The 25,886-nt window shown below is 33.2% G+C and overlaps 1 protein-coding gene across 3 annotated transcripts in view; it reads right to left on the bottom strand.

Annotated features, from left to right (window-relative positions):
* Positions 1–25,886, bottom strand: part of LOC119068590 — a 46,471-nt gene that overhangs the window by 4,286 nt on the left and 16,299 nt on the right. The window contains exons 2-4 of one of the 3 annotated variants that reach the window (XR_005086183.1): positions 13,485–13,798; positions 7,857–8,060; positions 7,323–7,786 (exon numbers count right to left, since the gene is read on the bottom strand). Coding sequence is in view for 2 of the 3 variants with exons in the window: in XM_037172243.1 (XP_037028138.1) it covers positions 7,391–7,786; positions 7,857–8,060; positions 13,485–13,724 (840 nt within the window). In the remaining variant the exon portion in view is untranslated. Of the gene's footprint in view, positions 1–6,727; positions 7,787–7,856; positions 8,061–13,484; positions 13,799–25,886 lie in introns of those variants that run through there. The other 2 variants (XM_037172243.1, XM_037172244.1) reach the window with 2 other exon arrangements.

Raw genomic sequence — 25,886 nt, 5'->3', positions numbered from 1 at the left:
AAGGCTGTATACTTTGGGGAGGTCAAGCAGATACAGATACGCGGTCGATACATTGGATCTAAAGGACATTTTGGAATTCGTAATATTCTTCATTTCGAAAATTGCAACCTTGTCCACTCAAATTAAAAATATTTCATTATTACCAATTTGAAATTGGCAATTTTACATCTAAATAATTATGTTTATGCGAGTCAGGAAAACCACAACATCGTACATACATTAACACCAACGAGCTTGAAGTGCGTTGTTAACACACAAAGTAAATTATGAGTATTTAGTGTTGTCGTAAGAGAAAAGATTTAACTTTGGTGATCCTGCGACGAAATATTTCGTATGTTGCTATGTGTACGAGCAGTTAGTCAAATTTTGTATCTATGGCACGCAAATATAGATTCAACATACAGCTCTAATTGTTTTCAATGAATTGTAAATTATGTACGTTGAGCCAATATTCACAACTAACTAATTACAGATTATCATCATACATACACTACCGGTAAAAGTAATGGCATTGGATCGCAGAGGCCAGCAATAATAAAGGTTTTAAATAGAAAACTGAAGGATAAACAAAGAATCGCTAGCTGATACGAGGAGAAAACGGCTGGGTAGATGCTTTCTCCTGTAAATCGAAAATAAATGTAACAACTTGCAAATTGACGTCCAGAACGGGTAAATAGGTAACTGATTTCCCTAGCCTATTTTTTGAATTAAATTCTTGAGAATTCACTAAAATTCTTTCAAATCTTTCTTGAAATAAAATCGAGAATTTTTAAAGAACTTTCAAGTGTTTCATTCCAAAAATAGGCTATGCTGATTGCACATGAGCTTCTTCTTCAAACAATTAGCCAACAACCAATAATCAGCTATATCAAAGATCTACTTAATGCTAGGGTTAATGAATCTGCTAGTATGAATCGTCATATGAACTAGACAACTCATGATCTGCAATTATTACGGACTGATGAATCAGTACTCATTTTTAATAAAGCATATAGCGTCGTTTTCGAGTAGAAACTCGAAACTCTAGCAATAAAGTGCAATTGCAATAATTAGCAATAAGTACTGAAGTACACAGATCTTTTTAGGATTAACAGTACACGCCAAAAATTTTTCAGAATGAAAATTTAATTCTATCAGGGAGATTTTGAAATTAAGTAATGACCAGAGGAATTAAATTTTAATCTTTCGGGCCCTAACTTTTGACGTTTATTCCCTTGACTGTAAGTCATGGGTTTTACAGATACAAATACACCGTAGGTAACACGTTCACTATGATTAAAAATGTATGGAAATGTGATGAAAAAAGGTAAATGTAACAATTTTGTGCTCTTTGTTAACACGATAACTTGAGTAAATCTCAACGGATTTTCAAAAAAAAATAAAATTAATCGATGAAGCATTGAAATCCTCAGGTCAAGTTCGAAAATGGGTGGTATTGGTTCAACCATCTGGAAGGAGTACTCAGAAAAAGCCTTATCTGCTCTTTGGGGTTATTTTGAACTGATTTAAAAAAAAGTACAGAATTCCTGAGGTTAGGTTTCAGAATACACTATATTGGTCTAACGATGTAGTTGCTGTTGCTAAACGAATTTTCAATAATTGTTTCTTGTTATTTTATTTTGTGTTGTTAACAAATGCGATTAAACTACAAAAAACTAACGAGTGTGAATTCACACGAGTTTAGATTAGATTAGATTAGATTAGATGGGAGGGTGTAAGCCCAGCACCTAAGCCTCAGATGGGCCTGTTGTGCTATTGTACAAGTCTCTTGATCATATGGACTGTGATTTTACATCATATCTCTCCCGACTTAGATAGTTCACAAATCGACCGTGTGTTAACGTCCCATACGTTGTGAATTCTCCAAGCCGTGGGGTGGTATGCGAAGACCACAACCATCACTAATTGACCTGTACATTTTCCCGAAGATGGCGCTATCAACATTGTCATGTTGTAGCTCTTTCTACTATTGGCCTTATGTCGATGCGGTTTCTTTTACGGAGAGAGCGAATGTTGGGTTTCTTGATATTTCCGACTTTGTTACGGTTACGGCTATTAGTTTTAAGTAGTAGCAAATGTCTAATCACTATAGGCCATGAGTTGTCTCTTTGTACAAGTCGTAGTTCGTCATATCCCTTGACACCCATACAACGTATCAATCAATAGATCTGTTAAACCTCGCGGTCATTTTGGAGTACAAGATAGTTTCTGTATCTTGGGATTGTACCACAGCAAATTTGTGAAAATTTGCTATGTGATTTTGGGGTGTCAAATGAGAACCCGAGGCGTTTTTACCTTACCTGCATTAAAAGTGACTGCCAGATGCCATACGGCAATGTGACATTTTCGTACATTAATCCAGCACGTAATTTAGCATTAGCTTCTGGTAGTGTCGATTGTTAATCCGTACACCGACGCCACGAAGCACATGTTAAATAACAAAGGAAACAATACAATTGCTGATATCGCACAACGAGGCGAGAACCACTTCATCGATCAAAGAGAAAATGAGCTACGAGCACAATACTTTAACTTTGTCAATAAAATCTTTAAAATAATTTCACCATTTAACCATTACAGCAAAATAAAAACACTAAAGCTGCAAAAGTTGTCACAAAAATCGGATAAAATCGAAAATGAATTCACACACAGCCACATAAAAGAAACACTTTTAGAGAGCAACGCATAAACACGACCGTTCTCTGTGACTGTGACTGTTCACACGAGTTTAATTTTTATTGAAGACATTGACCGCTGGATTTTCTAGCCAGTTTACTAAGCCCACTTGAGTTGATTTATAGAATGAAACGACGAACTTGTAAAAATACTTGTAAATTGTTATTTTGAATTCATTGGAAAAAATAAAATATTGAAGACATTCAACATTTTATAGACAATAACGGTCTAATATGAGCATAAAACCAGACCAGTAACAGAAAATAAAGTTGTGAATCAAAAATTAATATCGTTTTGTAACTTCACGAAGATTTTCAGAAAAACTAAACAGAATTAAATTATAAATGAGAAATTTAGATCGTTCTAGTATAGTTCTTCTTAATCAACCAATAAATCATTACCAATAAAAAATCTATTAAGAAGCTCAGGTTCAGACAGCCAAGGTATCTGACCCTGACCCACCCAACAGGTGAGACCTAGTTTATAACTAAAATCTTAATTTAAATAAGATCAAAATGTTAATTCTAGTAAAATAAAAAGAAAAAAATTAGAACCGTTCCTACGTTTAGAAGAAAAAAACTAAATCGTAACGTATATAGAGACAATGTAGATAAGGTAGTCCCATTGAAAATTTTTCAAACCAAATCAATGTGTGTTTCAATAAATTTTTCTCATAAAACAATACCTTGTTCGTAAATCGTGTTCGAACTAAATTAACACAAACATGTTAAAAATCTAATTCCGAAAGAATTATTATAAGAAAACTAACCTTAAAATTATAATCCCATATTTTTATCTGGAATGCCAACGTGTAGAGATATGAAAATCGAATTGCAACCCGAGCAACTGTGTTGGGGACTAGTGGAGTTCGATAAGTTATATGAGACCGCTGTGTGATCTCGTGGTATCGAAGTTGTGATTACGATTTCAACTAGTGGATAACCTCAACAGGTTTGAATTTCGCATGAATGAATCGTTTGGGCAAGTCAGTGTAATAAATACTGGATATTTTCGGTGTTCAATTCGTATATGGAGTGCCAAGTCTCTCAAAGGAGCGGTTAAGGTAGCTAGTGACAAACCTGCGTGAAATAAAATACCACGACAAACTATCGGTTAGCCAGAAGAGTTTGTTGATATATAGCAACTAGCTCGACTGGGATAGAGGACTTGCATCGAGCTGAATCAGCCTGAGTTTTTTTGTAGGGTGTCGGTCGCCTGTGCATTAAAAACGCTGCTTTTTCTTTTTTCTTTGGTTTATAGATATTTTATTTGTCTACATTAATTTAAATTGTGCAACATTTTCATTACAATCAGACCAAGTACAATGTTACTTTTATATTACAACTGTTTGTTTGTTTAGTTTCTATCATTTTAATTTTAAATATATTTGATCTTGTCATCAGTTCGACTTAAATAATTACGCGAATTTTATAATCATGTAAATAATAAATAACGACAATTTGCTAAATTAATAAAATTCTTACGTATAATATAATATAGATTCATGTAACATATAAATAATTCTTAATAATTAAAAATAGAAAATAAATTAATTTGAAGGAGTGAAAAACAGCAGTAATTATAATGAGCTTCTTTTAAATGACAAAAATAATTTAATTTACAAACAAAAAATCTTTTTAATATTTTTTCTTTCTTTCAGATAGTTTAAAAGTGTTTTTTGCGTTTTTTTAATAAATATTTACAACATCAGGAACTCATACAATCAAAATAGGTGGTCAACAATATCTTTAAAAAAAGTGAAAAAATGGAAAAGTATCAGAATATAATGAAGCTACGGTGGCAGAACAAAAAGCTCCACCAATTACCAATCGAAAAATTTATATTTTCATATTTCCTACAATGCTGGCGGTATTTTTTTTCAACAATTTCCATCAATATGCAATATGTTTAAGTTTAAATGACTTCATTTCAAAAAAAATCATCCATTCATAACAATCAATTTTTCTTTCTTCAATCGAAAAGTTTCAGTGTTTTACATCGTTGGAGCGCTTTTCCTGCACGACTTGAAGAGAAATAAAAGATTTTCTTTTTCATCAAATATTCATATACTTTGACGTTCAAATATTTCACATTTTTGAATTCCTTCGAAGAGATTGCCTGGTGGTGGTAGTAGTTTAAGGCTTTTCTGACATTTGACATTAAGCTGGCTTTAGTCTGCTCAATATGTGTTGGAATGGATCTGATCCGAGAAGAAAATTGAGTCGTACCTCAGGGTCCACTACATTTTACTTAAAGAATTTCAACAATTAAATTTAAGGAAAAGAGTGGTAAGCATGGTCTGATCTCATAAAATTATAACTTCTAACGTTGTATGCGATTCAATTTCAATTCATTGCACATGAAATATCAATAGGCTCATGTGAAGTTGATAGAATGAGTACGATAAATTGTATTGTCGATGCTTTACAACGTTGGATGGAAGTAATAAATCCCGAATTGTATTGTCAATTCTAATGTCTCCGAGGTGGTTGCTGATTGTTAAAAATTTTTGTTAATGGAATTTACTACCCATCAGGTTAGATTCGATGAATTCTTGGTTTAGAAAATATAAAAAATATTCTCGATCGGACGGCAAACATGTTTTTTGTCCATTCAGTTGATCTATGAAAATTGAAACATTTGAACGTCAAAATTTTTTAAGAATATTACATGTGTTCGAAATAACTCCCAACTCCAAACATCTGGATACATTCAATTTGACCACTCATCATTCGTGCAATTATTTTTTTTTTCTATTTGTTCTTCATTAAATTCATATTTTCAATATCCCCGGCAATATATTATATCACAGCTTATCCCATCTATATTTTAATGATAAAATCTTCTTCTTTTTCACATCAATCTTTTTATCTAGTATTTTGAAACTGGATGGTTGGATAAGCGAAATGTTTTTTTATTATTTTTTTTTTATGAAAATTATACTCAATTACTGGTCCACATTTGATTACTACATTTTTGTTTTGCTTTGTTTAATCAATTAAATTTATTCAAAATGTGATCAGAGGAACAAGAGAATCGAAAATTTGCTATGGGCAAAGCTGCCAAATTATACAGAGACTTTTGCATCAATATTTTCTCATTGCTCTTGTTCGTTAGTCCATCAGCCCTATCTACAAATTCGGAGCGTGATTTTTTTTTACTATTATTCTGGCAAAAAATTCGTGAAAGTTAACCAAAGTTTAAAAAAATGGAAGAAAATCTTCAGAGAAAATAGGTTTGAGGAAGGATACACGACAAATTATCATAACATACAAAACATTACCGAAAGTGTCTATTTACAGCCGCAACCGTTGAATTTTTATAAGATCCAACAATTTCAATTCAATTCATGCTATTCAAATATCACATGCGATATCAGTCGAGGGGCGAATATTTGTAAAAATCATTGACAAAGGATTTTGAAAGACAAAATCCTCTGAAGATTTTCAATAATTTTAGGAGGATTTTTTTGGATGGATTTTTAATAGGATTTTCTAGTTTCCGTGCCTCTCAATATAGTCAGTTTACCATAAACAATGTGTCACAAGCATTATAGTGTTATACCAAAGCCTATTTTTAGGAATTAAGTTCTTGAAAGCTCCATAAAATTCTTACAAAATTCCAAAATTTGTAAATTAAGATATTTTGGAATTTTTATGGAATTTTAAAGAACTAATGCAATATGGAATTGAATTGTTTACATTGAAATTGTTGAATCTAAAAGTTCAATCCCTGTATTTTAAATTGAGAGGTCTTAGCACTTTCTCTATCTTTATATCTCTCTCACACACTCTATACCGAAAACTTGAGCTATAATAATATGTTAATAATACTTAATCCACTCTGCAATCGAATCACCTAATACACAGACTGCAGTTCAATATTTTTACCTGCTTAAAAAGCTTAAAATATTTCCATTCACTAAAATGAATTAAATTTTAAAATCGGCTTACAGTCGAACATTATGCGAGGACGCGGTGTTTTTTTTTAACTTTTCAATAGGCAAATTTGTTTTTAACTTAAATGTTACGATTTCGCGTGCACAAAATGATTCTTATCTGATTTAACTTGACGTTTCTTTTGATCTTAAAGGTGATCGTCTCGAGGTGGTACATAAATAAAATGATTTCAAGACATACACCAAACAGTGAGTTTTAAATACGATAGAATTTGCATGTTGTCGGCGGTTTTAGTGCAAATGTATCGCAGGTAATAAATGGTCGACGATTAATTTTTTCACTCATTGAAATCACTTTATTCACTAACTGACCGAAACTAAAACATTGATAATATCAGATCGATCAATTCACCGGCCAATCCACCTTGATTGCGTAAATATATATAGCCGAAACGAGTAAAAAAAACGGTTATTCGTAAATGCTACCCATAGTCTGGTTCGCGTTTCTTTCGTTCCTTTAATATTAGGAAATATCGTGATGCCTAGAGTATACCTGGAATATTTGCATTCCGCGAAGAGACAGCTGATATTATCAATGAAACGAATAATTTACAAAGGGAGTGCAGCTTTAGTGTCACAATAATTTTTTGTTTTATGCACGAAAAATATTACTTAAACTCTACAGTCACGTCATTCACTACAAAAGAAAAATGCACAGTAAGAAGAAAAAAAAGTCATTTTTGACAAATTAAAAAAAAGTTATCCGTTGACTCATTGACTCATCCCAAAAAAACGAAATTCCCAAAACAATTTTGTTTATTTCGTTTCTTGAATTTCATTCACCCAAATACCGAAGAACCGTGTCATATATTCCAATTGATCGTGCAACTGACGCACATTTACCCAGTCACCAATCGAATCGGTTTTAAATGGATTGTTCAAAATATTCTCAACATCAACAATGCGTGCTGGTTGATTCTTCATACCGCTCATCTGATACAACTTATGCATGGCCGTACGAACGTCACACAAACCGTTCCGGATAATGTCCATAGCCTTGGCATACACTTTGCGAATGTTTTCGGTGGCGAAGTCGTCCTGACGGAAGTTAATCTTAAAGTTGTCCAAATTTTGGTGCATTTGATAGAAAACCACCAGCAGCCGTTGTAAACGTTCATCGCAATCTTCTAGGATTGTTAGCAATTGTTGTTTCTGCAATTGAATTTCGGTCAGTTAATTTTTCATCTTCGAAAGCGACGTTCCCCCATTGATTCACACTTACATCATCATCACTAGCAATATCAAACTTTCGAGCAGATTCTTCGGCCAAAAGTTTCGTGTCATCGGATAAATCTTTCAAAAACTCAATATCCAAATGCTTCCCGTTCGGCAGTAAATTCGGATTGGATTGATGCTTCCATGCCTCATGATGGCTAACGATAATTTGATCCTCCATCGAATGAGGTATGTTGAAGTCAGTCAGCAGCTAAAATAAACAAAAGAAAAAAAATTATTTTTAAGACATTCGTTCGGGGCTTAATTAGACAATCGGGGAAAAGAGTTAATTTGTAGGTTGAATGAGCTCTTTATTTGGAATGGACAATGTAATTTCTGTTGAGACATAACAATAGATTCTTCAATCCTTTGTCCTACTATCTCATCGGCACTTTAAAACGCATTAATTGATGAACATATCGCTAAATGAATGACAATAACGATAAAACTCAGGACGATTTTTTGGAAAATTAATTTGCTAAACTTGCTAAGATTTTCTACATTTTCTTTTGAAAATCTTAGCAGATTCTGGACTTACTTTTTCGAATATTAAAAATTTGTTTTTGAAAATTTCGGAAATTTTTGTGCAAAATTAGCAAATCACTTTTCCAAAAAAAGGCCCCGATGAGACCTAGCCTCCACATGATGACTTCTTATCATGTGCAAATGCAATATAATAAATGATTGTTGATAACGTAACATTCCATTGCGATTTCAAAACAAAAAATCTAAAATGCATTTTTGGCGTTACATTGTTCGAGGCACAATAACACACTAAACACACAAAAACAAAATAATTTCAATTGTTAAATACCGAACGTCTCGCTGTGATTAATTGCACGAATTATGACTAACGACTAATAAATTCGAAATGATTAACATAACTGAATGACGATGAAGTGTGTATTTTTTTTCGAAACTGAAGAAGGTGTAAAAATTCCACTTTATCATCCATTCATTCATAGTACATAGTTTCATTCATAAAAAAAACTCTTTTCATTTTGCTTTCGTCAATCAATGTTATGATTGACCTTCGCAAAGCATAATTTTTATATAAAACAAAACTTGCGATCAGAAATTCACAACCAAATAACGTTTTAAACATTTTTTTTTCACTGCTTCATAATGATGGTCGTAGTGGTATATTGTCTTGGTTTGTATAGTTTTGTGGATACGATGGGATTGTTTCGTGTGTTTGGAATTTCACAATGAGCGGTAATATAAATGTTGAGATATTTCATGAATGTTCATTGTACGTTTTGATGATCGGATTCATCATCAACGTGCTGTTCAAACACACTTATGTTTGGGGGATTTTCTTCTTAAGAAGAAACTGTCGTGGCTCACGATGGAAATGACATACACACGAAAAAAACCAACAACAACAAACAACGTATTGAAACTTCGAATTTATTATTTCCGGTTGCAATGTTTAGAATGCAAATTCACTAGTTTGCTTATATGTCGGCTGTCATCAAACAATTATCGAGTGTTTATTAACATTTCGCGATGGAAATGTTCACGCGATATAAATATTTGTTGTGTGCAATTTGCTGTGCACGAGCTGAGAGTGACTTAATCAAAGAGACATTTCAATTTTATTTTTGTTAGCGGCTGCTGTAAAATAAGTGGTGCTACCAAAAACATTTTAGACAAAGGAAATATCAGGAGCTGGGAACTTGTACGAATAGTTGACATGTTGTTCTTTTTATTAAGATATTGAGCGAAAGTGTGAAGGAGTAACATTCATTAATTGACTCAGAAAACAGGTCCAGACCAAACAGTGAGAAAAAATCAAAGAACTAACACCTTCGGTATTTCATTGTGCAGTAGCAATGAAACAAAATTTTTGAAAGATAAGCGTTAGGTGGAACTGTTTGCTATGTACAGTCTGACCTAGTAAATGGCCGCTGAATATAAGGATTATTATGTCATGTGAAACCAGTATCTATAATTCAAACATGTCGTGTTGAATTGAGTATAGGGTGGGTCGTATTTTACTTATGATTTTTGTTTTGTTTGAAACGCCCGACCCCAGGCTACATGTGAAATCAGCGGAATTTTAGAATTCGAAGAATTCCGGAAGAAAATAATTTAGTCGTATATATCAACGAAGTCAGAGACTACAGTCTCGAATATATCTTAGAGAAGTTTTGGAACGAAAAACCGTATTCAGTAAAGAGTTTCTCAGAAATTCAACGAAGCAAATTATATGAAGGACTAGAATACCGAGTCCGATAGAAACGTCAGAGAATGAAAAGATATCTAGAAAATGGTGCGCCATTTCTAACATTGCCAAAATCCTATTGATCACCTGCTCAACTGCTCTACGAATATCAAAAGCTAAACGAAGAAACAGTAGCGGTGAACTAAAAACGTAAGTGTTGTCATGAACGCTGAAAAGCGAAACCACCAAATCATAGGGGAAGCAAATGCCAAAGTCAACCAAATGACCTTTACAAAAGATTCACACGATCTTACAGCAGAAAGAAAATGATCCGTAAACTTTTTGAAACGGTCTGAAACGTTGCAAGACGCAAAACTCGACTATTAGGGATCTATCCAGTGGATAGAAGTGCGATGTTTGTTACTAAAGTTATAATGTTTCGAATACTGGTGGCAAAAACACACCATGAGATGTATACAATATAAATACTGATTATCCACGACCCATCGTAGTAAATAGTATGTTAATTGTCATTTATCGAACATTTCGGTTTTGTTTTATCTATTTGTGAATCACCTTAGTGCAATATTGTCCAATGATGAAAAGTTTAGTTATTTTTTATTCAATCATAAATTAGCATTATTCTTATCCGGCGTCTGGTTGATTTCCGAAAGGAAATACAGCGAGATAGAATGATATATACGTGAAATTATTTGCAGGAATTCATAGCGTGCACCGAGTAAGGGGAAAGGAAATTGTTTATATCAAACTGAAGCTGATATTCTAAAACTAATTTATTCAATTAAGGTGGACACATACGGTTTTACCAATCAGTCCAATGAGAAAAAAGTACCTACTGCGACGCCGAAATTTCATTGGACAGTACCAATGAAATTACACGCTTTCTATCAGAACTAGCCAGGCCCGGACTGGCCATATATGGCAACTAGACAAAGCACAAGTGCGCCTTTTGGATTTTGCGCCTTTTCAGAAATAAAATGTACTATTGTGTCGCTGGTCTAGATGATATTATGAAACGTAAAAGGCGCTGATTGCAATTTTTATATTTTGTCGTTCAAAAACGCGAAAATTTTCGCCGGCGGCGCTAACGAAAGAAATCGATAAGCCTTCAACGGAATACAGTTTCACCTTCGATTTCTGTCGAAGGAAATGAGTTTTCTTTAGTTGCTTGACGGGTCAGATTCTTCGAATGACTGTCTGAATTTCGATTTTGGTTACCTTAACTGAAAATGAAACTCGTTGAACAATCCATTTTTATTCCATACAGAGAAACACCAAGAAATCAGTTCGAAATTTTTTTCGGAATATTTCCTAGATTATTACTCCGATGTTTTCCTCGTCGAATAAAAAAGTTGGAAATATGTTGCGAATTTCTCAAGTTATCGTGCTATCAAGCGACGCGGCAAATATTCTGTCGGGAATAACTCGGAGATTATCAGTCCGTCATAGTCCATCTTCGAACTAAACAAACGATCTTTCCTTGCAACAGAATAATCTAACGATGTTAATAAGTTAGTTTAATTTTCAGAATTGTTCCAAATGTTTTTAGTGTTGTTGGTGAAACTTTGGGATTTTTAAACGGAAAATTCGGTTGGTCGATTTTCACATGATTAAATTCGACTAAAATAAAAAAAAAACAGTCAAGAAGAATTGCCAAAGTAAAATCGCCAAAAAATTTTCCTTGGCGATACTTTAGACTTCGGCGTTTCTTCACACTTTGGCGATTTTTCTTGGCGTTTCATCGTTTTTGTTAATTTGTTAAATCACAAGAAAAAACGGCAATGCGTGAAGAAACGCCAAGAAAAATCGACAAATTGTGAAGAAACACCAAAAAATGTGAGGAACGACCGATTTCCATTCTTGACGTTTCTTCGTCGATTTTTCTTGGTGTCTCTTCACTTTTTGGGGTTTTTTCTGGTGATTCAGCAAATCCACAAAATATGATAAAACTCCAAGAAAAATCTCTAAAGTTTAAAGAAGCACACAAGAAACGTTATTTCGTAGAAGGGTAAAATGGCTAGGACCTTACAAAGCGCGTCTATGTTACATTTTGTAAAAGGTGAAAATCAGTATGATCTCGCGATGTGCCTTTATATTACATTTCGTAGAAGGATAAAATTGCAAGGATCGCACTAAACGCTTACGTTTCGTTAATGGATAAAATTCGCTAAAGTGTGATGAGACTTGAAGATATAAACAAATCATTTTGGTGTTTTTTCATACCTCGACGATTTTTTTTTTGCGTTTGGTGATTCCTCTTGTCGATTGACCATTTTTTATTTATTTGTTACATCACCAGAAAAAATCGCCAAATTGTAAGAAACACTAGAAAGACAAATTTTCTATTCGTGGCGTTTTTTCACATTTCTTAGCTTTTCTTCCTTTTTCTGACGTTTCTTTACACTTTGTCGATTTTTCTTGGCAATTTCTTTTTTTGGCGATTTGATATTGGCGATTCATCACAGAAATACTAAAAAATATCAGGGAAATCGGTTCATTAGCGTTTTTCACTTTTGACGTATTTGGTCATTTTCTAATAATTTTTATTTTAATCCTAAGCAAGTTTTCAATAGAATTTCAGCTTTGAACGATTAATAAAAAAAATCGCTCGCTCTGGTCGCGCAGTATACTTAACATTTTACTACTTTTATCAATTCAAACTGTAGCACAACAAACTATATCCGAAATAATATATAGGATTTGTGCAAGTAACAGCTGAAAGAGAGCATATGCTTATATTCTTTCTAAATAATAAGTTTTCGTTTTTTGCGCTTTTTGCCTCATCGTACAAGTACGCCTTTTGGAGCCAGTTCGGCCCTGGTACTAGCAAATACTACCAAATGATCGTTCAGTCACTGTGCTTTAGTAGGTCAACTAAATTTTCGGATATTAAAACTTGATTTTAATTTTGATAATTTGATTTGATGAAGATTTATAATTCCTGAAATTCGAAGGATTTGACGCTTAGAATTGACAGAAAGTATTTTCAGTCATTGTTTGTTTAACAAATGAAAAGTGCTGCCACTACAGATAAAGTTAAAAGTTTTTGTTTTTATTTAAGTTTTTTGACAGTGCTCGCTGCGAGAGTAGGTACACGTCATACGAAGTGAGTCATCGGCTACTGTCAAACTAGAGTTAATTTCTATGATGAGATTTATATCGAGTGATTATTAAATTTTATTGATACTTAACGCATTTCATTTTGAATTTCAATTTAACATTGACATGAGCTGAAGACGCTCTGCTGGCGTGGAGGATTCCTTGTATACAGTGAAATAGGCATTAATCGTGAAAAAATCCTCTATTTTGAGGTTAGAAAATACAAATATGGCTGAAAATACAACCATTCAATGTCAGGATACAGAGGCAATTTTCTACAAGTTCTTCATAATTTTTACGGAAGTCTTAAGGTAAGCGAAATAAAATGGAAATAAAATTTTCACTTACGAAATTCTTCAAATATCCTGTTTTAAAGTCGGACAGTCCCGTTCTCGCCGAACTTTCAATCTTTCCCAGATAGAACTTTACATCTTTGTTCTCCAATGCGTACTGTGGTCGACTATCGGATGGATCCGATCCCGAAAGCTGTGATTCGAATCCGCACGGATTACTGAGAAACAACTTCAACGTGCCTAGCGACCTGGGATGTTTGTTGTGTTCCGATGATGTGTGAACTGGCATCGCCATTATCGCTGTAGGTTGAAAATGATGCGATGTTAAGATCCAAATGCAGAAAAATGCTAGGAGATATTTGTTGAGTTCTGGAAAAAAATTGAAATTAGTCATTTTGGTAAAACTTTGTTGTTGTTGTTTTTTGCGCTGAGACAGTGATGATCTTCGTTTAATTTGTAAGATTCGATTTCCTCATATATTCGACTTTCGTAATAAATAAATAAAAAAGCGCAGATCGTGAAGTAAGACAAAACAAAGTCTGTTTCAATTAAGAGCATGAAATTATTAAATTTTTTTGCAAACGATACAGTTTCTTGTTTCTAAAATTAGTTGAATAAAATCAGCTTAGAAGGTCGTTTATATTAAAACTTTTTGTAAAACACTTTTTCTTAATGAAGAAATCTTAAAACGACGCGCGTATCGATATTGATTGAATATTTCCTAAACGCCAAGATCTTCAGTTAACTATGAAGAGGACATTAGGACGAAAACAAAGCTTTAAAAAAATCTTAAAAGTCTCGCGTATCATTTAAAACACATATTCGCGAAATAAAAAACTCTTCGGCAAACAAACGCTCAAATTAATTAAAGGTTGAAATTTAATTCAGAAAACATCTTTAAAGAAAAAAGATTTTTAAAATTGATTAGATCACAAAGCTCTGTCTGATCGACACGACAACCTTGATAATAATGCGACTACCTCAGTCAAAATCTTATTACGTCGTCTTTCCAGCACGCTTACTTTGACTAAACTTAACGAAACTTTTTAACGAACTCTGTTGTCAATTTTTCGAACTTCACAAGGTCGACCGTTTTTCGCCATCTTCATTGAAAAGTTGATGGAAGTCAAGAGTCGAGGATGTAATTGAAAATTCTCAATCTATGAATTTTCAATTAAATATAAGTTCAAGTGCTTGTACAAGAATTCTTTTTTATCACTGACGTTAACTATTGTCCTGTCAAAGTTAACTTTGAGGTTTCATTCTTCACGGCCCATTTTGATCGAGAATAATTAACTTGTTAGTGGAAGTTGTCATTGAAGATGTCAATTAGTTTAGATTTTAATATTTATCGAAAATAATTAGATTTCGATCGACAAATTGTGTAAAAATAGTGAAATGAAATAAAATAAATTTGGTTTGCATCGTCATTGACAGAATTTAGTTTCATCAACTCAATGCGTTCACTTTGCGACGAAAAATAGTTTCTTTGGACGAGCTCTAACAAACGGAACTTGATTTATATTTCAGCTAGTTTGCATTTTGTCATGAAACTTGGATTTGATTTAATCACAAAAGGAGGTAATACACTTTTATGCCATACAGAAGATTTAGCAGCAAATGCAAGTTTGACATTTGTTGACCAGGCGAAAAGAGAAATTTTTGGTTAATTTGCATTGTTATCTAAATCAGCAGTAAAACTTTATAAAAACTACGCGACGTATACGTGAGTTTGACACTTGCTGAGTTGGAAGAAAGTGACAGATGAAAGCTCTTTTTATGTTTTTTGCTTCGTCTCTTGAGTGTTGGACATTCCATGAATTTTGTATTATTATCAAAAAACTAATTAACTGAAATTGTTAATTCAATTCAACGTAAATAGTCGGAACATGAATTTAGCTAGTTAACCGGCAGCATCTTGTTATATAGAAAACTTTGGGAAAATTATTTCAAACAGCAAGCAGCCTCACAGTCTATACATTGGATCTAAAGGACATTTTGGAATTCGTAATATTCTTCATTTCGAAAATTGCAACCTCGTCCACTCAAACTAAAAATATTTCATTATTACCAATTTTAAATTGGCAATTTTACATCTAAATAATTATGTTTATGCGAGTCAGGAAAACCACAACATCGTACATACATTAACACCAACGAGCTTGAAGTGCGTTGGTAACACACAAAGTAAATTATGAGAATTTAGTGTTGTCGTAAGAGAAAAGATGTGATTTTGGTGATCCTGCGACGAAATATTTCGTATGTTGCTATGTGCACGAGCAGTTAGTCAAATTTCGTATCTATGGCACGCAAATATAGATTCAACATACAGCTCCAATTGTTTTCAGTGAATTGTAAATTATGTACGTCGAGCCAATATTCACAACTAACTAATTACAGATTATCATCATACATACACTACCGGTAAAAGAAATGGCATTGGATCGCAGAGGCAATAATAAAGGTTTTAAATAGAAAACTGAAGGATAAACAAAGAATTGCTAGCTGATACGAGGTGGAAACGGCTGGGTAGATGCTTTCTCCTGTAAATCTAAAATAAATGTAACAACTTGCAAATTGACGTCCAGAACGGGTAAATAGGTAAATGATTTCCCTAGGAAATTAAATTCTTGAAAATTCACTGAAATTCTTTCAAATTCATGTAATGGCTTATCCTTGTATCGCTTGCTTTCGCCCAAAATGAAAAAACTACTCAATTCAGTGTGACTAGTTTATTGTTCATCCCTTGCATTCGGTTCATTGACGAACCGTAATCATGGGTTATAACTACTAGATATCACCTTAAGATTTAAGGTTTAGATGATGTTTTTTTTATATTTTTGAAATTTGAAAATTTGATTTTTTTTACAAATTGTCTGTTCGACTGTTCTAAAATGTCCTTTTTCTCGTAAATGAATATATATGAGGAAATTGTTTTAGTTATAAAGAAATTTATTAAAGAAATTCTGCACATAACTCTAGAGTCGAGCTTTTGACCAAAAATGAAAAAAAAAAAATTCGATCCACCCACGGTGTTTACTAACCAATAATATTCAGGATAAATTTTCCTCGATCTCAATTAAGGATTTGCCTATTATTGTCTTTCGTCTACATTTTTATTTCCAAAGCATTCTCCATTCACCATGTGTTGACGAGCAGCTAATTAGAATGACCTTTACAAAACTGATAGAAAATAATTGAAGCAAAGGATCTGATTGAGATATCTTTATATATGCGTGTGTGTGTATATATAAAGATATATTAATTCGTGGGTGTTTGACGACGACACGTAAAAATTGTCTATTAATGGGAACAGTACACCTTTCTACGCTTGACATATAGGACAATATAATTAGAAAATGATTGGTATTTACAACTAAAATGATGATAACCCATTCCACTTCATCCGAATTGTCGTAAACATCCAGTAAGCCTTCTGTCTGACAGAAACCGAAAAAGCATCTCATCCACCGTACGAAACAATTATCCGGAAAATCATTTTTGATTCTAGTCATAAACGGATGATTTATTTCTCTTTCTTTTCATGCATACCAAAACAACAAACTATCGAGAAAAAAAAACCGAACCCACACACGTTGTAAAGTTTTGCAAACAGCCGTTATCGATACCTTTTAACAAAAACCATCGAAAAGCATCGGTCATAATATACATCGTCAAAACAACCATTCACATATGGTTCAATATGTAACTCGTATAAAAAAATATGTTTCTGTCCGGTTATTAATAACATTCTCAGCATTTCAAGTGATTTTTATACGAACGTCGCACGAATTAACGATATACAAGACATTTAACTACATGTTGCAATTCAACAAAAGAGCCTTCAAATGTTTTAATATGCAACCGTATGAATCGTCTGCTTATTGTTGACCATATAATATGACAATGATTATCTAAAGGAAATAAAAACCAATCTGGACGATTATATGCGATTGCTTTTTCACTGATTATTATCGAATTGTCTGAATGTTTTTTTTTCTTCTTATTACGCGTTGATATTCTAGTTAATGAGATGGCGCATCTATGTACATATCTATGTATAATATTGAGCTTGGACGCAGCAACACGTATAGAATAAAATAAGAAATAAATTTTGTAAAATAATTAAATTAATTAATGTCCAATTAAAATAGGTCTATGAATCGGCGAAGAATATTTTTTTCTTCTCATATCTGTGGCTTCTTACTGCATTTTGTTTCAAACATTTACAATGTAACAATGTTCCCTCTAGTTCATGTATGACATACAATGAAACTTGAGCAATTTAATTGCGATATCCTTTACTTAATGAGTGCAGAAATTTCTGTGTACACCACTAAGAGTAAGAGCATGTTGGGTCAGTTGCAGTTTTTTATTTCAGAGACACTATTCTGTTAAGCCAAGCGGTTTCTTTTTTGTTTAAACAAAATTGTGCGTGAGATGGTGGATATTTCGTTCACACAATCGGCTTCTCTTTTCATTGCAGCTCTTGGCTCCAAACAGTACAAAATGATTGAATGGGTTCATTTTTTATGAACAATAGATTGTTATCATTGGAGTGTGAATGTCGAAGATCAATTAATTATAACTTGCTTTGAGGTACTTGTCATTGAATATTTTCATAGATAGTTTGACACATCCCTCAACTGGTTCGAATTATGTTTTCTTCTCTCTCAATACAACAGGCTATATTGCAGAGATTTTCTTGCAAACTTTGTACAGGAAAAAGTTTGAAGTGATTCGCAGGTGTTGTCAATTACTCCAAAATAACATTTACAAACTTCGTAAGGCTGCTAAAATTAGAGTAAAAGAGATATGATTTGGACATAAGCATTAAAGAAAATTCACTAATTTTATTGATATTTTCCCATTATGCATCACCTAATACGGATGAAAATGTACGTCTAAGAAGACGCTGGTCAATCGTCATTACGAGAAGCATATATTTAATTCTAATAATATTTTAAAAGGATCGCTGTATGAAAGGTTTTCATGTAAGTTGAATCACAATACTTTAGAGAAATTCAAATTCAAGAAGCTAAATACCAAAATTACCTAAAATTTATTTCGTTAAAGTGTCACAGAACAAGGCACATTTTATGTATCTTTCACTTTAGGTGTGTTAAGGTCACCAAAAGTCAAAAGTGCCAATATTTCATTTGTCCTTTGACGTTATAATAAAATAAATTTTAGGTAATTTTGATCTAGCTGTTTTTCGCTTCAGTTAAGCTCACTAAGACTATTTTTTGGCAATTTCAATTCTGACAACTCCGAAGGATTCTGAAAAATCCGAAAAAACTTCAGAACTTATTCGGAATTTTTCCGATTTTTTTTTGTAATTTTTTAGAATTAAAATTCTTAAAAATAATCCTTTCTTTAGTGTTAACCTATTGACCCGGAATAGTACGCGTAACCTTATGAATTCATGTACAGTTATATTTGGAAAATTTGGATAATGTTACCAATCGAATCAAACACCAATTTCTACTATAAATCTTCCATTAAACGATGATGATAAAGAAGGATATTAACTACCGACTTTTTTTATTGGTTTTGCTAGCTTTGTTTGACATATTGTTGGCTACATTGGCGGTACATTTAAATAAAGAAATACAAACGAATTATTATCGAGAAAAAAAATGTCAACTGTTTTAATATGTAGATTCGTTCAAAATATCAAAATGTTTTTAAAAACTTCTTTCCTTATAAATTGAGCTCAAAATCTTCTTCATCAAGATACTATATATATATACCACTAATTTGCACAAATTTGAATGAATGAATATTGCGATATTATGAAATATGAATGACGATATAGCGACCCAACATCCGAAATATGAAAATGTAAAATATTTATATTTTCTCAAATTCGATAATTAGTCACACACTTGTTGATACAGTGTAAATACGTATGACGAATTCTTATGCCTTTTTTCGTATTTACTGAATCTGTGACGCAAATTTGAGATGATTTGTATTTCAGCAAAAAAAAAATGTTCTCACGGGGCTATGCTAAAGAATTTTGTTTGTTCTTGAGTTCTTCAATGAATCGCAGTATTGGGATATTGTCATTAAACAAGAGATTTTTTATGCGTTCAATGATATTGAGTCAGTTCAATCAAACAATCAATTTACTGATAACGAAAGTGAAAAGCCAATTTCTCTTTTAAAGCTAACTAACTATATATATATGTATATACAGCTGCTGGCGTTTTAGAGACGTCATCATCAAGAACTGTATTTTATACTAAGATTATTGAATTTCAATTAACATCAAACATTCGGATTAATTAAGTCAATTCATTCAAATTTCGCAAATGGAAAACTTTTTTTCGTCACATGTAAAGAACCGAGCAGGTAGATAAGAGTATAATACACGTCTAAATGTTTGTTCAACTCCAATTCAACAATTTATTGAAGACGTTTGTTAATTAACAAATATTTTCAGATTGAAAATCATTTTTTGACGAAAATTATAATAGAATTTTGTGTCAAGTGATACACCATAATATATTGCACGTACGGTTATAAACGTATAAAAATGAACAAAAAAGTGATGTACGTACGTACACCCATTATAACAGCATTGTGTCTTCCCTCCAAGAAGTTGGAACGATAAATTCTACGACTCAACATTTGACCATTCAATTTAATCAATGAATTTCACTCTCATCAACCGATGTGGTTTTGAGTCTCACGAATCTAAACACAATGTAACATACACACTCTGCCACATACGTACAACATACAACAATAATACAAAAAAAATAGATGAGCGAAAATGTGCAGAGAATCGAGACACAGCAGTTTTTATTTCGTGAGAAGTGTATAACTCATATGCAAAGACACTGCATGTCGGTACATTACATGTTATACAAAATGAATAAACAAACAATTTAATGCACACGGGAAAATATTATTTACCATTGATGAGACAGGTTATTCGAATTACATTGGAAATTATGTTGATTTTGTTTTTGATAGATTTTTCGGTTGAGTATCGGTTGATGTTATGTCTTAATGGTTTATTTGAATTAAAATTGAAACGTATAAAAGATAAATATGATTTTAATATTGGTCCGACAGAGTAATTAGAATTCTCTAGTTGCGAATACAATTTATTATTTTATTGACAGTGATCTCAGACTCGAGTACACGAAGAGGGTTTTCCTCAATTCCTATTTTACAGATTCGTCGAACATAAAATCAGTTATAATCGACTGAATTTAATGTTCTATGATTTAAACGGGGGCTTACATATCTAACTTGAATTAATAAATCAAAAAATAAATAAATCAAAATTAATATTGAAACTTACTTTGGAAAAACCGTGTGACTCGTTTCTTGCGAAAATTATTACTATGCAAATAGTCACAATTCACATTTGAATTTAAATATTTTTTCCTAATATCGAAATATTTTATCTTACAATGATCACAACAGCATGTATTACAATTGAATGGAATGGATTTTGTTTTTAAAATAAAAATTGTTCTCTGATCTCGGTCTAGCATCCCTTCCGGATGACTGGAAAATTTATTGACCGTATGCAGCATTTTTTTCTCGCTTTTTATGTTTCTCTTTTTGCTTAACAAATCTGATTTCTCAATAGTACAATTCCTTTTATTTTTTTCTTAATTCAAACACTCGAATTTTTCCGATCTACTGTTGACTCAGTATAGTATTTCACAATAATTTTCCGCGTTAACGTAATTGTATCCAAAGAGTTTCATTCACGACCGTTATTCAAGTTGCATTGAATTCATTCTTTAAAATAAAAATACAATCGAGGAGGTATGTGCTTTTACTTAACAGATAAGCAATCAGTATACAATTGAACGATGGATTGAAATCACTTTTAAAGCTTCATCATATGGTTTGTATCGTTATCGGGCGCGAATTTTAATTTATTATTCAAGTCACTCGATTAAGCTTGTTGACCGGATATGAATTAACGAAATCAAATAAATATTTTTTTTTTGTTTAACTTTTGCAGATAAAAAGACTCGATTAAAATTGTTAATTATTTTTTGTTTAACAAAATAAAAACAAATCACTAAAATCAGTATTGCACTGAACACTCAATAGACCGAGTGTAGAGATATTATTGAATGCGTTGATATCGGACAACAAACAATTTATTAATGGTCTTCTGTTTCGATATTTTTTTATTTTCGGTTTTGATTGTAATACACGGCAGTGACAATACAAGAACAGAAAAAAAACCTACAGTGCGTCCTCCCGTTCAGTATCTACTAAAGCTCCCCTCTTTTTCTTTCCTACACGTACAATGACAAAATACACGACATATCTACCTCACAGCTCACAATAAGCAGTTTAATTTCAACAATCAACGCAAAACTCAATTTTATTCAAACAAACCAAAAAGCCAAATGCTCTTTTTCAACAATGTCTTGAAGCATTGTCTACTTGTGTATTTGAACAATACCTGTACACACAATGTTGAGCGAAAGAAATATATTAAAAATAGAATACATTGACAGACATTTCATAATGAAATAATCAACACCGTTGAGCACCTTTACTGCTGTGACAAACTATCCTTATATCCGTCAGCTCAGAAGAAGAAAAAAATAATCAACACATCTATATATCTCCGTAGCTGTACGAGGCATTCATTGATCATAGTGTGTCTCTACCACAGATCTAATTCACCTTGTTAACGAAAATTCATCTTAAAATCCAATTCATCAAAATCATTATTCTCGGTGCGTGTTGGTGTGTGTGTTAAATTTGTTAAACTCTCTGGCGATATAGCTTGAATGAAATTTTGACCTCTTAGTTTCACTCACTGGCAACACCACGTGCTCACAATACAAGCTTTTCGTTACCATTGTCTCTCTTTTTAATATTTATTATTTGGTAGATATATAGTTCGATGTTCGTTTTGGAACTCCGGAGAGCTTATCTCAATGAATATATCCGTAAGTTGTATTATGATAGTGTAAGTGGTGGATTCGCATTGCTGCAGGTCAAAAATAAACATTGCAACACTCATACCAGCACAGGCGAAGTATATATACGCTACAGGTGGGAGAAGTTAGAAAAACGCCGTCAATTAATGTATATAATACCAGTGTTTATTGTCCAATGGAAGAATGACTGAATTTGTTGAATTACATTTTGGGTGGGATCTAGCAATTCAAGAAATATTTTCTACATCAGTTTTATTACCGTAATGTTATAGAATGTAATGTACATAGAAATATGGTCCAGTGATGGGAAATTATGGTTCTAGGACTTAATATCCCCGGACAAAATAACCCGGACAAAATAACCCCGGACATAATAACCCCGGACAAAATAAATTTTCTATTGAGTGGAGACAGTAGAGCGGACATAATAACCCCGGACAAAAAACCCAATTAAATTTCGGCTGTATGTTAAAGTAACCCCGAAAAAATAACGAAGGATCAAAATAACTCCAACCAAAGTACCCCAGGCAAAATGTCTACGTATCGAAATAACTTCAATAATAACGAATAACTACACTGAAAATAAAAATAGAAAAATCTTTGCAAAACCTGCGGCGAGTTTCGCTGCACGTCCTGCAGACGGCCTAACACGCACGGGGCTCTGCCCCAAACCCCGCTAGGGGCTCTGCCCCTTAGACCCCGCAAGGGGGATGCACCCCCTTGACCCCCGCTTTTTTAGTCGTTTTTATTTTTCTCGGCCTGCGGCGCATTGACACTTTTCATAAATACACTAAACAATCTATAAACAAATAGTTGCGACAAAATCAACGATTTCTAATATTCCAATACTTTATGACAAGGGGCTGCCGCCCCCTGAACCCCCGCATTCTTTTCGATTGCCTACGGCGCTTCAACACCAACACCTTCCACAAAACTTACGATAAAATCGACCACAAATTTTTGTATTTCGGTATTCAATGTCAAGGGGCGATTTGAAAGCTACATGCATACAATACCAATCCGTGAAAAAAAAGTTTATGAAATTCGGATCATCTAATCGTGAGTTAGAGCCACCGATGTGAAATCGGTGGGGTACGGGAACTGTTTTTTGACAACAGCTCGGCCGAATATGAACGAATTGCGCTTAGAAATGCTCTTATAGATAGATATTAACCATACTAATCGAAGAAAAAAAAGTTCATGAAGTTCGGTCCACCGGGTCGGACGCTAGGTCTCTTGGAGTGAACGCCTTTGATGCTACTCGGCCGTACAGTGAACGTAGAACATTTTTGGTTATATCTCAAGCAAATTTTATCCGATTTTCGTGAATTTTTTTTTTGTTTGAAAGGTAGTGACGAGTGCAAAACGATGGTAATAATTTTAGAGTTCCACCAAAATGGCCGCCGCCGCCATATTGGATTTTAGTGTTTTTACCTATATCTCAAGCAAATTTTATCCGATTTTCGTGAATTTTTTTTTGTTTGAGAGGTAGTGACGAGTGTATGTCGATGGTATTAGTTTTAGAGTCCCACCAAAATAGCCGCCGCCGCCATCTTGGATTTTGCTGTTTTTACCTATATCTCAAGCAAATTTTATCCGATTTTCGTGAATTTTTTTTTGTTTGTAAGGTAGTGACGAGTGTATGTCGATGGTATTAATTTTAGTGTCCCAACAAAATGGCCGCCGACGCCATATTAGATTTTTTCTTTTTCGCCCATATGGTCGAGTATAAGCGGATTAACATAGAGGGATGAAAGGAACGGCGAGATACATATGATAACAAAAGGGGTTAGCTGCTTTCGTTTCGACATTAGGTACACTTCGTACGGGGTTTATAGAATTTCGCTATGCGCAATTTACACGACAGCTATGCTTTACAGTTTTTCGTCACCGCAATATAGACGATTTAGGTTTACATAAGTGCTTGGGTTACGGATGCACTAGGGTTTGTGGTATACAAGAAAGTTACGGGTAAAGCAGGATGACGTACGTAGCAGATATACGGGACGGTACGGGGCTAAGTCTAGCTTTATGCGACGACTTTCCTTTGGCCTCGTTTGAAGTTATTTTGTCCGGAATTATTTTGTCCATGGGGTTATTTAGTCGAGGGTTATTTTGTCAGGGTTTTTTGATCCGGGGTTATTTTGTCCATGGGGTTATTTAGTCGGGGGTTATTTTGTCCGGGGGAATTTAGTCCGACAACGGGAAATTATATGTGTTGAATGTAGTATAGTACTATGTTCGTTCATACTTGAGGTGTTCATGTTCATACAGTTCAGTATAGTGGTAATAAAACAACAATTATTGTCGTCTAGAAATTCATTCATGATTTGCTAAAGGTTTAGTATTTACATTTTCGTAGAACTGACTGGGGTATGCTGATGGTTCGTTGGATTTTTTTTTTGAGTTTGAGAAAATCTATGCTAAGTCAAATGATTTTAAATAAAATGAATTGAATTGTTGCTGATGCGTTAAACAGCTTTACTGTTCTTAAAAATAATCATAAAATTCACATAGCCAATTTGTCGTATATTTTTGCTGATCATTCTATTTTCATCGACCACTCGAATAAAATTCGACTAAAATGTCCTTCGGTTACACTTTCTCCACAAAAAAAGGTAACAATTTGAACTACTACAGCGAAATATCATTGTAGACATTCACAATTCACGTTCTTCAAAACAAGCAGGACATAACCAGTGTAGAGTGTATACCTACAGCATGACTTGCAAAAACATGATTTCAAAAAGGAATATGTGAGGGATATGAGTATAAAGAAAATGTGCACGTCGTCACGTCACTAACGATCCTCTGAAATTGTAGTGATTCATATGAATTGTTTGACGTCAGACCGATCGAACAATTAAAGCAAGTATGTTATTAAGTAATTTTATGTTGAATTAGTCATATCCAGTCCGAGGTGATCTCTCAATTTGTTCAAACCTAAAATTCTACGAATATTTGTGCCTTTGGACTACTGTAAAAAAAAAGTTTAGTTAAAATATAACCTCGTGATCTAACTCCCGATGTAATAAAAAATAAAAAATCAAGCTTTCTCTCAACAAAAGCTTTTTGTAGAATGATATATAAAAAATTGAGGAGGAAGTTTATAAAGTTGAGCACCAGTGTCATACTGATCAACTTAACATTGATATCGTGAGCCCTTCAGATGATTTAGGTATTATATCGTCGCTGATATAAAGTGTAAACCAGTACAGATTACCTAAATATTTTGAAAGGAAATCTAGTACTTCACTAATTTTAACATGCATTTTTTGATATACACCATAGAGAATATTGCTTCACATCATACGAAATAGCCATCTGCGACTGCGAAATGCTAAAACTGTTCTCACAATTTTTTATTTAATGTCGGTGCAACTGGATGGAGAGTGATCTACTCAAAAAAAGGTGATATTAAAAAGTAATATAAGTATTAACATTAAAAGTTGGGGTTGGTTACTAAAACGCCTTTATTAGTATATTACTTCCGAGGTTCCAAGAAACAGGATACAACGTAC

This window comes from Bradysia coprophila (assembly GCF_014529535.1).
Source record: "Bradysia coprophila strain Holo2 chromosome X unlocalized genomic scaffold, BU_Bcop_v1 contig_20, whole genome shotgun sequence".
Lineage (NCBI taxonomy): Eukaryota > Metazoa > Arthropoda > Insecta > Diptera > Sciaridae > Bradysia > Bradysia coprophila.
The sequence above is the reverse complement of the archived record's forward strand: the minus strand, read 5'-3'. Positions and strand labels throughout refer to the sequence as shown.